Genomic DNA, 16,191 nt, shown 5'->3' on the forward strand with positions numbered 1-16,191 from the left:
GCCTTGCCAGACAGACTCTACCACTTGAGCCACACCTCCAGTCCTTTTTCTTTAATTATTTTTATATAGGTCTTGCATTTATGCCCAGGCCAGCCTGGACTACAATCTTCCTATTTATGTTCTCTGTGTAACTGCGATGACAGGCATGCCCCCCCACCCCCCATATCCAGCTTTTATTGGTTGAGATGTGTCTTACCAACTTTTTTGCCCAGACTGGCTGTTTTCTGCCTCTCTGATAGGTTTGACTGCAGGTGTGAGCCACTGTGCCCATTGTTTCCTGCTTTTCTTTTGCTTTGGTTTGTCTATGGTTTTCTCCCATCTTTTTTGATTTTCAATGCTCTTCCTCTTTCTCTTCAGAATATAGTCTATCCTGTGTTATCTGACTTGTCTCATTCATGAAGTCAAAATGGTGCTTTTAATCCACCATCTTGCCCTGCCTTCTCTGTTTTTTTTCTTTTTTCTGTTTTTTTTTTTTAAGATAGGGTCTGTCTCCAACTTACTAGATATTTTCTGAATGCTGGAATTCAGACATGCACTACTATGCCCCACTCTATTTTTTTTTCTTTTAAACTCTCTGTACCCTTGAATTAAGTTGATTCTCTTGTAAACAGAATATAGTTGGTGTTTTAGTTTTTTTTTAAGTTCAATCTGATAGTCTTTGTTATTTAGTTGGGATGAAGAGTCCTTTTACATTTATTGTAAAACATGATATAGTAGGAGTTAAGTCTTATGAACTGGATATTTGTTTTCTACTTATAACTCTCTTACCTTTCTTTGAGTTAAACATTTTTTTTCCCTCTATTAGTCTTTTAGCTATGTATTTGTAATGTAGGTGGTGTGTATTTTTGTTTGGTAACCCTAGAGATTACAATATTCATCTTTGGTTTATTAGATTCCAGAGTAAATTTGTACTTTGTGATGCTTGCTAAATATGTAAGAACTTTACAGTTTAACTTTATTACCTATTGTCTTTTGTGTTAGACTTGTCTTATATTTTATATTTCTACATATAGTTAAACTCTGCAAGTCACTGTTAATGGCTATTTTATTGTTAATTTATTTAGTTTTGTAGTTCTGGAGGATTGAACCCAGGTACTTGTAATTGCTAGATAAGAGCTCTATCACTTGAGCCATACCCCCAATACTTTTGCTTTTAGTTTGTTTTTCACCTAGGTCTTGTGCTAACCTTGCACAGGCTGGCTTAATACCTCAATCCTCCTAACTCCACCTCCTGAGTAACTGGGATTATAGACATGCACCACCATGCCTGGCTGTCTGTTGTTATTTATTTATTATATGTGGTACCAGGGTTTGAATTCAGGGCCTACACGTTGAGGCACTCAACCAGCTCTTTTTTGTGAAGGGTTTTATTGAGATAGGGTCTCACAAACTATTTGCTCAGGCTGGCTTCAAACTGCCATCCTCCTGATCTCTGCCTGTTAAGTAGCTAGGATTACAGGGCATGAGCAACCAGTGCCTGATTATTTATTTATTTAAAAAATATTTTTGCTTATTCTTTTGGTGGCACTGGGATTTGAACTCAGGGCATCATGCTTAGCAAGCAGGCTCTCTACCACTTGAGCCACTCCATCAGTCTCAATTCTTGTTTTAAACATCAGTATTAATTTATATTTACTTTAGTGTTTACTTTTTCATTCCTCTTTACTAACTTCTCTAGCTATGCAGTTTTATGTATTTTTCTGAAGAAAAATTTTCTGAAGACTCCCTTTTAACAAATTCTCTTAGCTTTTTGTTAATCTGAAAATATTTTCAATTCATTTTTATATTGAAGGATTTTTTTTTGAAGGATTTTTTTTCAATATAGACTTCTAGGTTGATTGGATTTTTTTCTTTTTTTTTCTATTTCCATTATTTCTGATGAAATTTGTGTTATACACCTTTCTGCTTCCCTTAATGTAGTATTTCTGATTTTCCTAGGCTGGCTTTAAGATTTTCTTTTTGACTTTGGTTTTTAATACTTTGACTCTGTGATTGTAGTCTGCTGGGGTTTGTAGAACTTCGTAGTTCAAATGGTAGAGGCTCAGTATCATTCATTAGCTTTGGAAAACTCTTTAACTAGTATTCTCCAGATACTGCTATCCATTTATTCCAAAGATGAGTGTGATACTTTTCCACCAGGTCTTTATACTCTTGTTTGTATTTTCTCTATTTCATACCTCTGTATTTTTGTTTCTGAAAATTTCTCTTTTGCTGTTTATAACTTTTGATCTTTTGATTCCTTAATTTCAGTGATTGTATTTTCTAGTGCTGTAATTTACATGACTCCCTTATAAAATCCTAGGACTTCGCTGAAGTTCTCCATCTTCCCTCTTCCCCTCCCTCCCCCTTAAAAATTCCAAAGTCAATTATTTTAAAGTCTTTGGCAACCCCCAAATCTAAATGACTTGTGTTTTTTAAAGTTATTTTGTTGGTTGTCCTTCCTTTTTTCTTTTGTAGATTGAGATGTAACTTCACCATTTTAAAGTATATAACTTGTTATTTTTTTTTTAGTATATTCCTGGTTGTACAAACATCACCACTATTTAATTTCAGAACATTTCCATCAGTCCCAATTCTCCCTTCTGCTCTTACCCTAGCAACAGCTAATCTACTTTCTGTTTCTGTGTCTTTACATGTAGCAGGCACTCATGTAAATGGAATCATACAATGTGACCCCTTTTGTATCCAGCTTCTTTCATTGGCACATTTTCAAGTTTGTCCATATTGTAGCAAATATTTGTATTTCATTGTTTTTTGTGGTTGGATATTACTTCATTGTAGTCATCTACCTTATTTTGTTCATCCATTTACAGTTGGTGGACATTAGGGTTTTTTCCATTGTTGGGTTATTATGAATAATGTCGTTGTGAATATTTATGTACAAGTTTTGCATGGATGTATGTTTTCAATTTTACAGGAATGTAATTGCTAGATTTCATGGCAACTTTGTCACCATAAACTACTGTACCTTTTTCCATTCCCACCAGTATATATGAGAGTTCTGTTTCTCTACATTTTTGCTAACACGTGATATTTTCTGTAGTTTTTGTTTTCTTTCTTTCTTTCTTTCTTTTTTGGTGCCTCTAGCTCTGCTTTCTGTCGTTTTTATTCTGATGTTATTATAGACATCCTGCTAGGTGTTGGCTATTGTTTTTTATAATGACTTGTAATTTTTAACAGAATATCAGACATTGTGGATGAACAATTACAGAAGCTCACATTCATATTTTACTACAAAGAGAGTTGTTTTTCTTTGGTTTGCAAAGTACTAGAAATTACCTTGAGTCTATTGAAGATTAATTATAAAACTTGTTAGGGCTAATCTGTTTCAGCTTTGACCTTAGTCGAAGTAGAAGCTCTTTTGAAGTTGCAACCAAAAGCTTGAATTGTTTATGATGGTACCACTAACTTGGTGGAGTTATACATTAGTCCTTGTTTCCCTAGCAGTGGACAGTAGCTGGAATCTCTACTTGACTCATCAACCTCCTAACTGCTGTTTTCCAGTAGTTTTCTTAAATTTTCTCCCTCTTTGCATTTCTTCCTCTCTGGGACTTTCTTTAGTTTTCAGTTTTCTGTTAGTGAAAAACTCTGAATCTTTTCTCCTCAGTCAAAGGACTGCTGCTTTCTACTTGGGTTCTCTTAACCCTGTACATACCAAAGTCAAGGAAAAATCCAAGGTAATTGTGAAGCTGGTCTTATATTCCTCCTTTCTCTCAAGAGGTATGGCCCTTCCTGCTCTCTTTAAGCTGTTTGTTAGTGCCTTCAGACAGTTTTTTGTATTTTGTCATGATTTTGTGACTTTTAATAGCAGAGGGTTAATTTGATATGCATTACTCTATAATGATAGTAATACCAACTAATGTTTTATAAATGAGTTGAATTACAAAAAAGTTAACCAGGTTTGAAGGATGATATGTAAATGATAATTAAAAGTAAGATTAATGTTTCATATTTTTTTGTGTGAAAACTGAATCAAAATAAAAGAGCAGTTATTTAGATTTAGTAGTGAAGGAATTAAAATTGTGATTTTTAGAGTAGCTTTCATTATTTCTGTAACTGTTAGTGCTTTAGTCAATGTTTAAGTAAGGTTTGAGTGTTCACAAAATCTGAAAATGTGTGTAGTAAGTATCTGGTCATCATAGGTAGGAGGAAGTTATTAGACTAGATATGTTCAGGTCATGGAAAAGCAGAGAAAAAAGACAGAAGTAGATTTGTAAAGAATAATGTCTTCCTGTCCTCCTGCAGGCTTAGAAGTGGGGTTTGAAAGAAACTAACCATTTGCTTTCTCTACCAAAATATCCCCAAGAAGAGAGCAGGTGTCGACCATCTTGTATGGTTGCCCTTTTGTGAACTCTCAAGGTTAGTCAGTGGTTTTCTTCAAAATTTCATTAGGAAATTTGCCAAAGGCATCCTTTAGAGGCAGCTGTCTCTGTACCCTTGGAGGCCATCAGTAATGTTTCTAATCTATAGCAGTAGTCAGCACAAAAATGTTGAGCTCAAGTGTTGTCTTTGTCTTTTAAAACATTCCTCCACTGCCACCACTTCCTCCCACACTCAAACGGTGTAAAATGTATCATATTTTGGGACCTTGAGTCCTTTATAATTTTTTGTTAATTGTACCTTTTGCAGGCAAAATCCATCATTAATGTGCCCAATGTTGAAATGAGACCTAGTTTTTTAAACAATAGTAGGCACATTATTAATCCTAAGAAAGTAAATGAAAATTTTGTAGAATGTTAAAAATTTCATGTTTAGTATTGAGATTTTATAAATTAAAATACAATTTAATTGTGGTCTACTTTTGTTCAAAGGTGCTCAGATACTATATTTACATTAGCCAACTTATACAATTATGGGGTATTAAGTATGTCAATAAGTCCATCATTAAAATGCATTAGAAAAAATTGATATGCATTTGTTGTTTTGTTCCTTTCCAATTTATAGTATAGGCAACTATTATTCCCCATATGTATCTTTAATACATTAGTCTAACTGTTTCTCTTGTTTTACTAAACTGTCTTCTTTCAGCCACCCACACAGAATATGCCTATGGGTCCTGGAGGGATGAATCAGAGCGGCCCTCCCCCACCTCCACGCCCTCACAACATGCCTTCAGATGGAATGGTAGGTGGGGGTCCTCCTGCACCACACATGCAGAACCAGATGAACGGCCAGATGCCTGGTAAGTTTTTCTCCTCTAAGACATTAACACCAGAGTTGCTTAGCAACTGAAACGACATGGGGGCTCAAGGGATACTAGATTGTTGATGACAAAACTGCTTTGAATGCCCCGGAGTACAAGCTCTCTTAGAGTTTGTTAGCTATAGAGCTACGTGACCTGTATTCAGTGTTTATCAGGCTGCCCTTGGGCTTTGATGTAGCTGACACACAGCATTCCTCTGATGAACAGAACTGGCTAAATTTAGTCTGTCTGAAACTATGCAATACAGTTGACTTTAGAAGCTTTTTTGGGGAAAAAGGCATTGTGCCATGGCTTAAGAATTTAAATCTGTTTATAAAAAGTTCCCTGAGTTTTTATTTACTTAAAAATTTATTGATCTCAGAGTAACAGCAGAAAAAACACATGAAGAAAGAAACAAAATAGTCTCTGAAGTGCTAGTGTATTTAGTATTTCCTCATTGGTATTAAAGCTGAATCTAGGTTTTTATGAATACATATTTATACCATAACATAAATAATGGAAATTGTCTTTGAAGCAAAACTTAAAGCTGGAAAATAATGTAATTTTTCTTATATGTTGAGCCATTCCCTTTTCTGTTTATTCATTTGAACTTTTAGGCCATTGATTGCTTATTTTGCTGAAAAGTATCTTTAAACTTTATTTTTCTTTTAAAATTTTTTTGTTTTGCTGGGGATCAAACCCAGGGTCTTCCACATGCTAGCCAAGCACTTTACCTCTGGGTTATATCTCCAGCCCACTGTTTAATAACAGCAACAATTCATAGCCATCAGTTTTGGCAGAATATTCGCTACTTTTTTTTTCTTTTCATTAAATTTTTTTATTAACATATAATAGTTGTACAGGAGGGATACATTGTGACATATACACATGTGCTTACAAAGTATAGTAGATTCAGCCTCTGTCATTATACCTTTAATATGAGAATATTTTTACTTCGAAGACAAAGATTATTTTCATTACCAAAAAATTAAAAACCATTCTATAATTAACAATAATGGAAGTAAGTTAGAATAGCAGAACAATTTATTAGTAATTAGCATCTTTAGGATAGTGTCTTCTTCAGCTCATTGTGTTGTTGGTAGCATTGGTGTCCAAGGATGGCGGCAGCTGTAGGAAGAGAAACAAAGGAGAGTGCACAAGGTGGTCTGGTTTAGAAGGTTGATATGTGATTGATCATGCAGGAGTAAATGTGGTTCAGTGGATATCTCCTATTTCCTGTGAGGGCTCCCAGCATTGATGGCCCCAGTACAGTATGGAGTTAGGAATAATGGCTAACTTTTTAGCTGGTAGTTAGAATCGTAGTCAAGAGGAGGCTTCTTGTTTAATCCACATCTAGCTCATTAGGACACATTATTTTTAGAACTGGAAGAACAGTGCTAAAGCAGGTTAGCTAGTTAGGAATTCTGTGACATTTTATGGTAGTACTTCTGATTAGGATTTTGACTTAACTCTCCACATAGTATTGAAGCCTAAGAGACTAAGGAAGCATTTGAGATACAATTATTTTTAACCTGACATTTTGGTTTTTGTGTAAAGCCATTTGTAATTGTGATATTGTTTTTATAAGCCAGAGATTATCATCCGTTTATGACCTAGGTTGTCCAAAACACTGTTCAGCTTCTAAACAACAGTTAGGGAGCTCATCTAACAATAGTTGTACAAAAATAGGTTTAAGAAAAATTGGAAGGTCAGTAACTTATTTTCCTGATTTTTTTCCTCATAGCATCTAACCAACCATTTTGTACACAAAAATTTCTTCTAGGCTTTTAATTTTCTATTTTAGTTTTAGTATTTTATTTTATAATCTTAAGTTGAAAAGCTACTTATGCTGTTTGTTCTTGGTCAAATAACCTCTTAATCACAATTCCTTTATCAAAAATAATTGATTTTTATAAAAACTAGCCTATGGAACTAAAATCAAAAGGTACTAAAATGTGAATAGTCCTTTTCCTCTTCAAAACACCTAGTTCCAGAGAAGTATGGATTATCCTTCTATTTCTTTAAAAAAAAAAAAAAAATCTTTTTAAGAAAACACAAATGATAGCCCATATTTGAAAGTTTCATGGGTTTTTTTCTTTCTCCCAAACATTTGTCTTGTATAAAGAGCTGCCTCATTTTTTTCGGGTGACAGTATCACATTCTTTTTTATGGATGTAATCATTTATTTGAACAGTTCCTTTGTGATAGACATAAAGATTATTTCTAATATTTTGATATTTTAAGTTGTGGTTCCATGAATATGCTATAAAAATATATGTACATAATCATAAAAGTAATTTTTGCATCCATACATACGTGCATCCCCAAAATTATTTATCTACAGGATAAATTCCTGGAACTGAAATTGCTGTGCTAAAAGTATATACATTTAAAATTTTCACCAAATTGCTCTATATAAAAATAATACTTACATTCCTTAAACAACATATGAAAGTGCTTGTTACTACTTCATAGTATTGTTGGATTAAAACTTTTGAGAGCCAGGCATGGTAGCTCAGAAGCACCTGTAATCCCAGTTACTGGGGAGGTAGAGATTGAGAGGATTGTGGTTTTAGGCTAACCCCGCCAGAAGTTAGTGAGTTCCATCTCAATCAACAAGCCAGGTGTAGTGATAGTTATCTATAATCCTAACTATAGGGAAGGCATAGGTAGGAGAACTGTGGTCAGTCCTGGGCAGAAATTTGAGATCCCATCTGAAAGCTAAAAAGGACCAGGGACACAGCTCAAGAGTTGTGAGGCCCCGAGTTTAAGCCTCAGTACTATGAAAACAAAAAACACATAAATTTTGAGAATCTGAAAGATGAACATTGTGTCATTGAGTTTTAATTTGCTTTTTCTTGTAAGTGAAGCGATCAGTTTTTTCTTGTTTATGAACTTGTTTGTAGTTTCTGTGTGAAATGTCATTCATGTCCTTTGCCCATTCTTTAATTGGTGGTGGTGGTTTACTTTACATGCCAAGTAATTAGTTTCATCTGTGTTTAATCTTGTAAGTAATTTTTCGTCTTTTGATTATTTGGGGGTTTTTTTGGTCTTGTTAAATATTTTGTTCTATCAATTTTTTTTTTTTAATGGCACTGGGCTTTCTAGCATACTTGGAGGCCCTTCCCGTCCAAGACTGTTTTTTTACATTCTCCTTTTAAAAACTGTATTTTTTGTTTTTTCCCTTTTTTTATTGTTTAAATTTTTTAGGCATAAAGAATTAGTTTTCATGGAAGGAATGAGACCAATCTAGTTTTCCCAGATGGCTACCCAGTTGTCACAATACTATTTACTGAATTAGTTTTCTGTTGCAAACTGATACTTCATGTCACCACTGTTACTATTTGCTGAATTATATATTTGACTATTTTTAGGCTATTCTGGTCTATTGATCTGTTAGTCTATTTGTTTATGCTCACTAGTACTACACACATTTGAGTACTTCAGTTTTATGTTTTGGCTGTCTTACAAAGCTAGTTCTCCCATTGCTTTTTTTTTCCAGAATATTTCTGGCTTTTTAAAAAACCATCAGTTTTTCTTAATCTCTAAAATGGGAACAATAGCAACATCTACCTTCCCGTATTTTCTGTTACTCATGTAAACTGTTTATTTGCTATTGATTACTCATTGTTGTTTGTTATTACTGCAATAATTTTAAAAAACTTCTTTAGGTACTTTTGTATAATCCAGCTTTAACTTTCATATTTTGATTCTGATCATTTTTCTTTAAAGGGCCTAACCATATGCCTATGCAGGGACCTGGACCCAATCAACTCAATATGACAAACAGTTCCATGAATATGCCTTCAAGTAGCCATGGATCCATGGGAGGTTACAACCATTCTGTGCCATCATCACAGAGCATGCCAGTACAGAATCAGATGACAATGAGTCAAGGTCAACCAATGGGAAACTATGGCCCCAGACCAAATATGAACATGCAACCAAACCAAGGTAACTAGCTCTACGTCATTGTTTGCTAGAGTGGGGGAGGGGGAAGGTGTTGAGACAGGACTTTATATAGCCAAGGCTGGCCTCAAACTCTCCATCCTCCTGCTTTGGCTTCCTGAGTGCTAGGATTACAGGTGTGTATCACCATGCTTGAATCTTAGCCTTTAAAAGTAGAAGGATTATATCAAATTGTTAGCCGATTAATAAAAAGTTTGAAGTGAACAGCAGTCATAATCATGCTCATAAAAAGGCAGTATTAAGATTGAAGTTAGTTTAAATCTGTAATTTAGAAATTAAATTGCTCAATTTGGCTTTTTATTTATTTTATTTTATTTTGAGACAGAGTCTCACTCAGTATCCCAGGCCAGCTTGGAACTTAATCCTTGTGCCTCAGCCTCCCATGTGCTGGAATTACAAGAGTGTGCCACCATACCTGCTCTCATTTTGGCTTTTCAAGCTTGTTTTTTATTTGTCATTTGGACAATTTATTTGGGGCTGAATTTCTTTTAAGCTCATCAACAAATAAGCATTTTGTTTCTAGCTAGATAATTGTGAAAATATAATTTTACCTTTATAAGTACACTCTCTTAATCATCTTCTCTAAGGCTCATGTTCCTTATGAAGGCTATATTCATTTATATGGACTTGAAGAGTGTTTAAGGATGCTGTGTTTTAGCACTGGAAGGTAATTCTCAAATGATTTGCTATTTTAGATGTTCAGTGGAGGTGCTGCTGTACTCATAGCTTCTTAAGAGTACTGTGAGTCTGTTAGCTTATTACTAGTCTCAGAGAATGAAATTGTTATCATGTTTTTCTTTTAAATATCCTGTGAGTAATAACTAAAAACCAGTAAGTGGTACTCTGTTTTGCTAATTGCCTGTTAAAATATTTGGCATATTGCCAGCTTATAGCTATTTCACTTATAAAATGTAGTGAGTTTAAGAGTATAAGATAGAATGAAATATATTTGTAATAAAATTTCCTAGATTTTGATTATAAAATGTACTCAGATACAGAAGTTGTTTTGTTGAAAATTATTTATGATGAAATACTACATGTAATTTAAAATTATTAACATAGATGTTTTATAATTTTGACGATATATAGTAAAAGCATTAGAGAGGTAGTAGAATAAATTGTCAGTCACTTTAACTTCACAAAAATGGTGCTTGCTTCATTTTTCCCCCCCCAGAATTACTTAGTGCCCTTGATACACTATTTCCTTGTTTTTTTTTTTTTTCTGGTGGAACTGGAGTTTAAACTCAGGACTTTATGCTTGCAAAGCAGGTGCTCTACCACTTAAACCACACTTCCTGTCCATTTTGCTCTGGTTATTTTGGAGATGGGGTCTTACAAACTAGTTTGGGCTGGCCTCGAACTGTGAGCCTCTTTATCTCAGCCTCCGAAGTAGCTAGGATTACATGCCTGAGCCACATGTGCCCAATCCTCATTTTTAAACTGGGTCACTAAAGGTTCAAAACAATAGTAAGATCCATCAGTGCTAGATCAGAAGGGAGCTCAGTTGTTTCTGAGAAAGCAAGAAAACTGATGGTGATTCACACAGCAAATACAATAAGATAGCACTTCTTAGAAACCTATAGTTAAGAAAAGGTAGGGTATGCACAGAAGTGGATGTTGGTGGCTTGATACCTCATAAGATTTCAGGGAAACATGTGTGCAGCATTATGCATGTGGAAGATAGTTATACTGCTTTGCAGAAAGGAACCAAGGGGTTCCCAGGCAGTTTTTTGCTCTAAACTTAGGGACCAACTTTTTTTAATGCCATATTTTATATGAAAGTATCATTTACTCCTTTCACTATAGTACTTACTACTGTTTTCTTCTTATGCTTTATGAGTTTCTTAATAGAAAATATATATTATATGAAATATGACTCTGTAGGTACGTAATTTGAAGAAAAAGAAGACACTTTTTTTTTTTTTTAAATAGTTTTGAGATAGAGTCTCACCCTGTATCCCTGGCAGGCCTCAAACTTGTGCTCTTTCTGCCTCAGCCTCCTGAGTGCTGGGATTGCAGGCCTGTACCATCACATCTAGTTAAAAAAAAAAAAACACTTTCCAAAAGAGGAAATACGATAAAATCATTGAGGAAGTTTTGTTGTTTTAGAGGGCTGGGGGTATAGCTCAAGTAGTAGAGTACTTGTCTAGCAAACTCAGTGCTCTGAGTTTAAACCCCAGGACCACCAAAAATAAATAATAAAAATTTCTTCAGAACAAATTAAAATTTTTTATTTAAATGTTAATGTCTCAGAGTCAAAAGACACCAAAGAAAATTGTAATTCTAAATACAAAAGACAAAACTATAGTTGTTCTGGCAATGTCCACTTTCCTAGTCAAATGAATTTCTTATGAAAGTATTTAAATTAGGGCAACGGATGTAATTCTGTGGTCAGGTGCTTGTCTCGCATGTATGAGGCCCTGGGTTCCATCCAATACCACACAAAAAAGGTTTTTAGTTATATTGAACCTATTAGATCAAAAAGTTGTTCAGCATAATGAAAGTTTTATTCATGAAGTTTTATCCATTTCATTATAAAACATTTTGTTTGGTAGTTGGTAGTTTTTACCAAAATAAACTACATATTTTACATTAATTTTTTGTTTGTGTAATCTATATACATAGATGAAGTTAGAGGAGACTACATTTTAAAGTCATTCTTAAAGAAAAGCTTGAGAAATACTAAAACTGCAAAAGGAAACATTTTGCCTTTTATTTATAACTTCTCACATTAAGATACTGAGTTTAAAATGTCAAAATTTTCTTTTGAGGTAGTGATTGGGGTGGGGTGGGCAGTAGGCAGTACTGGAATTTGAACTCAGGCCCTCATGCTTGCTAGGCAGGCATTTTACACTTTAGCCAGATCTCCAACCCTAAAGATCTTTTTTTTGAATAGCCCTGTATTTCCATATATTTATCTCTGAAGTATTAGAAGGTTAAATGTACTCTCCTCATTTCGTTTTTTGTTTGTTTGTTTGTTGTGCCTCTTTGCTATCAGTATGTATAAATATACTTAATTTCTAAAATAGCAACATTTCTGTATGTGTATATCCAGAATATGTTTAGCAAAACTACATCCACTTTTGATAGCTGCTTTGAATCCTTTACTATTACAGATGCTTGTGTAACAGACATCGTTGTACATGCATCTTTGAGTACTGTGCAAGATAAACTCTATAGATAGAATTGTTAGGCTAAAATATGTAATTACTTAAAATATTTTAGAGAAAATTTCAATTAAAGATACTTGAGGTCACATTTCTACAGAAATACCCATACCCAATGTTACTTAATCTTCTTAATTTTTGCTAAATAGTTAGGAAAAATCATCTTAATTTTTTTTTTGTTCCTTTGATTATTCAGATTTTGCAGAGCTTTTTATGTTTATTTGCCATTTGTATGCTTTTTATGAATTACATTCTGTATTTTGTGGTTTATCTGTTTATTATTAATTTGAAGTTCTTTAGGGATTAAAGATGTTCAACTTATATGAATTTCACAGATGGAAAATATTTTGTTAGTTTTGGGACATAAAAATTTAACTTTACAAAATGTATTCCTTAAATGTATTAAGAACATTGGTCCAACATTTGCTAAATAGATAGATATTTATAGTTATTGGTAACATGTTTGGAAGATTTCAGCATGCTTATTAGCATATTAAGAGAGGGTCTGACAAGTCCTAAACAAGCCAACTTGAATTTGGTTAACATGAGTACATTACAATGGAGCTCTTTTTCTTTTGGGGCATATTACGCAAAAATAAGAGCTAATACTTAGTTAAAGGAAAGGTCAGGGTAGCAAAACTTTGGTGTTAGAAGAGATAGGAATAAAGGTAAGGAAGGAAAAATGTCCAGATTATAAACTAACTTTTGGATTTTACGGCCAAGGTGGGCAGTTTTATGGAGGGATGAGGGCAAAATCTCAACTGGTGTGTTCATGAGAAAATTGGAAGAGAAAAAGTAGTAGCAGTAAGTAGAGATAATTCTTCACAGTCATTTTTTGATACAGGAAAAATGCATTAATAGCTGGAGGGATATGTAAGGTCAAGCAGGAAAATACTAAATCTTGTTTGTGTGTTGGTAGGTATGGTCCATTAGAGGGAAAATTGAGATGCTGGAGAGAGAAAGGTAAGAGACAGTTGCAGGAGCAATGTATTTTAGTTGCTATGAGGCACAGTCCCGAAGACTGCTCTTGTCTCTGATGGTCCCTAGTACTGGCCTCACTTCTCACAATTGCAAGTTTGAGGGTTTTCGTACATCACCCTCAGATTCGATAACTTACTGGAAGGACTCACAGGACTCACTGAATGCTTTTGTGCTTATAGATATGATTTATTACAGAGAAGGGTACAGATTAACCTCAGCCAAGAGAAGAAATGCATAGGGCATAGTCCAGAAGAGGTTCCAGATGTAGTATTCCCTTGTCTTCTCCCTGAGCAGTCAGGATGTGTCACTCTCCTGCCATGGATCTGCGATAACACACTCAAGAGTTCCTCTGAGCCTTGGTATTAAAAAGTTTTTATTGGGGCTCCATTATGTCACTTTGATTGATAGATGGCCCATGTGGTTCATCTCATTCTCTAGTGACGATCCCTTCCCCATGACCCCAAGCCACTGTTCCAAGCTTCAGAGCTATAGGAATTCCCAATTTAGTAAATGTAGAAAATCTTTTATATACATGCACACACATACACATGTATATACGTAGAGGGTATGATAGTCCCCAAGACTGGCCTCACTCCAGTTTTGATATGACTGGATATATATTTTAATGTGTGTGTATACATATATATGAACAGAGAAACTTTACAAATTAAGGAATTATTTTAAGTATTGTATGGGTATGTCATGTTTAATAAGCTGTAATGTTCTGAATGAATTAGAATTGTGTATACCCTCATTTCTCTTCAATTTAAAATTGGTAAATCTCTGATATATTATAATTTCTGTTTCTGTTGCAGAGTTTGGGTATATTATGCCCATTACATTGTAGTTCAGACTAAATGTTTTCTTTATACCTTTGATACATTTTTCTAGTTATAAAAAGTCACTAATGTTTATTATGGAAATTCTGGAAAACAAAAAACAGAGAGCAAAAAATAAAAGTCACCTCTAATCTTGGTGTATAAGTTTTAAACTACTCCATAGAAAAGTTCAAGTTAAGTGTAGTAACCTATACTTAGCCTGTGGCAGCAGTTTGAGTACTTATAATTACAAACTTACTAGTCAATGTTTATTTTTCTCTAGACTCTCCAGTTCTAGGGAGCCAGGAACTATGTTTTCTTTTGTTAGCTTTTCTTTTTTGGTGGTACTGGGATTGAACTCAGGACTTTGCTCTTGCTAGGCAAGTGCTCTACCACTTGAGCCATGCCTTCAGCCCCTGGGTTTTGTTTTGTTCACTTCTCTGTCCTGTTTTTGACTAACTGATTAGCTGGTTAGTGTCCTTCTGCCACAACAAATACAGTGTCCTTCCTGTGGTACTGCTATTCAACAACTGTCATTCCAGCAATGAAACAAAGAAGGCATTGCCAGTTACTGTCAGATAAAATGAATGATTGTCAGTTACACCAAAATCTTTATTTTAAAATAATGATAGATTCACAGTAAATTGCACAGGTATAATACAGAGAGATTCCACTCCCAGCTATCTGTAATCTCTAGCAACCATTATTATTTAATTCTCCATTTCTTTTATTTTGTAACTTTGAGAATACTATATAAATGCAGGAGTACAGTGTGTGACCTTTCGATTGATTTTTTCACTCAGCGTAATTAATAGTCTTCATTTTTACCCAAGTTGTTGCATGTATCAGTAGTTACTCTTTTTTATTGCTAGGTAGTATTCCATGGTATGGATGTGACAGTTTGTTTAACAATTTACATATTGAGGAATGTTTTGGGTGTTTGCAGCTTTGATTTTTTTTTTTTTTTTTTAGCAGTATTGGAGTTTTAAATTCAGGACCTCCCACTTGCTAGGCAAGTGCTATACCACTTGAGCTATCCTCCCCCCCTCACCCCCTGCCCTTTTTTGCTTTAGTCATTTTTCTGGAGGGTCCGCATCCTTTTTGCTGGGGTCAGCCTCAATCCGTGATTCTTCTACGTCCTCATAGATGGGATTACAGCATGTACCACCACATCTGAGTTCTTTGAAATAGGGTCTCACTAACTTTTTACCCAGGCTAACCTTACACTGTGATCCTCCTATCTCCACCTCCCGAGTTTTTGGTTCTTACAAATAAAGGTGCTGTGAGCAACTGTGTACATGCTGCATTTTTTATCTAGACATAAAATTTCATTTCTCTGGAATAAACACCCAGAAGTACAATTGCTGAGTCATATGGTATCTGCTTTACAAATTTAACCAATATTCCAAGTCATGCTTATTTATAGTTCATTCCCTCAGAATTTTTCTGGGCAAGATTGTCTCTTATGCTACATAGTTCATGCTAGCAGATCTAGTAGACAAAACTACATGTTCTAATACAGCCCAGATCTGCTTGGTAGGTTAAGAGTTTTTACTTCTACAGCAGATTGTCACTTGGGTCACGAGAGCTCCACATCTAGAGCTCTGGGAGCTCATCGTAGTCAACAACGATATTTACCAGTGACTTTGTGTTTGAGTTGTTCTTTACTGTTTCTTTATTAGCATATAATAGTCATATGGGGGATACATTGTGATATTTATATATTTGTTTAAAATATATCTTAATTAGGTTCACCCCTCCATCAGAGTTATTGTTATTATATGGTATAGTTGGAACTGCTTATGAGGAATCATTTAAGAGGGGTTATCCAGTGCTATTTTAAGTCACATTGCATCCCTTTTCCATTTCTCAGTCACCAGGAATATAGTTCCCAGACTAGTTTTTAAGGATGCCTATGAATGAAAATTATACCCTTGAGAAGTACAGGGTTTTCTTAACCAAGTACTGTTGACATTTTGAGGTAGGTAATTCGTAGTTGTGGTGACCTGTGTGTTATTGTATGTTAGCAGTATTTCTATTCTCTACCCACTGGGTGGCAGTAGTACTCCCCACC

The 16,191-nt window shown here is 34.6% G+C and overlaps 1 protein-coding gene across 3 annotated transcripts in view; it reads left to right on the forward strand.

Moving 5' to 3' along the window:
* The window catches only part of Ss18 (SS18 subunit of BAF chromatin remodeling complex), an 89,863-nt gene that overhangs the window by 48,253 nt on the left and 25,419 nt on the right, over positions 1-16,191 (forward strand). For all 3 annotated transcript variants that reach the window (XM_020183885.2, XM_020183886.2, XM_074070118.1), the window contains 2 exons: positions 5,029-5,182; positions 8,915-9,136. In XM_020183885.2, the coding sequence (XP_020039474.1) occupies positions 5,029-5,182; positions 8,915-9,136 (376 nt within the window). The remainder of the gene's footprint in view (positions 1-5,028; positions 5,183-8,914; positions 9,137-16,191) is intronic.

Source organism: Castor canadensis, chromosome 4 (assembly GCF_047511655.1).
Source record: "Castor canadensis chromosome 4, mCasCan1.hap1v2, whole genome shotgun sequence".
Taxonomy (NCBI): Eukaryota; Metazoa; Chordata; class Mammalia; order Rodentia; family Castoridae; genus Castor; species Castor canadensis.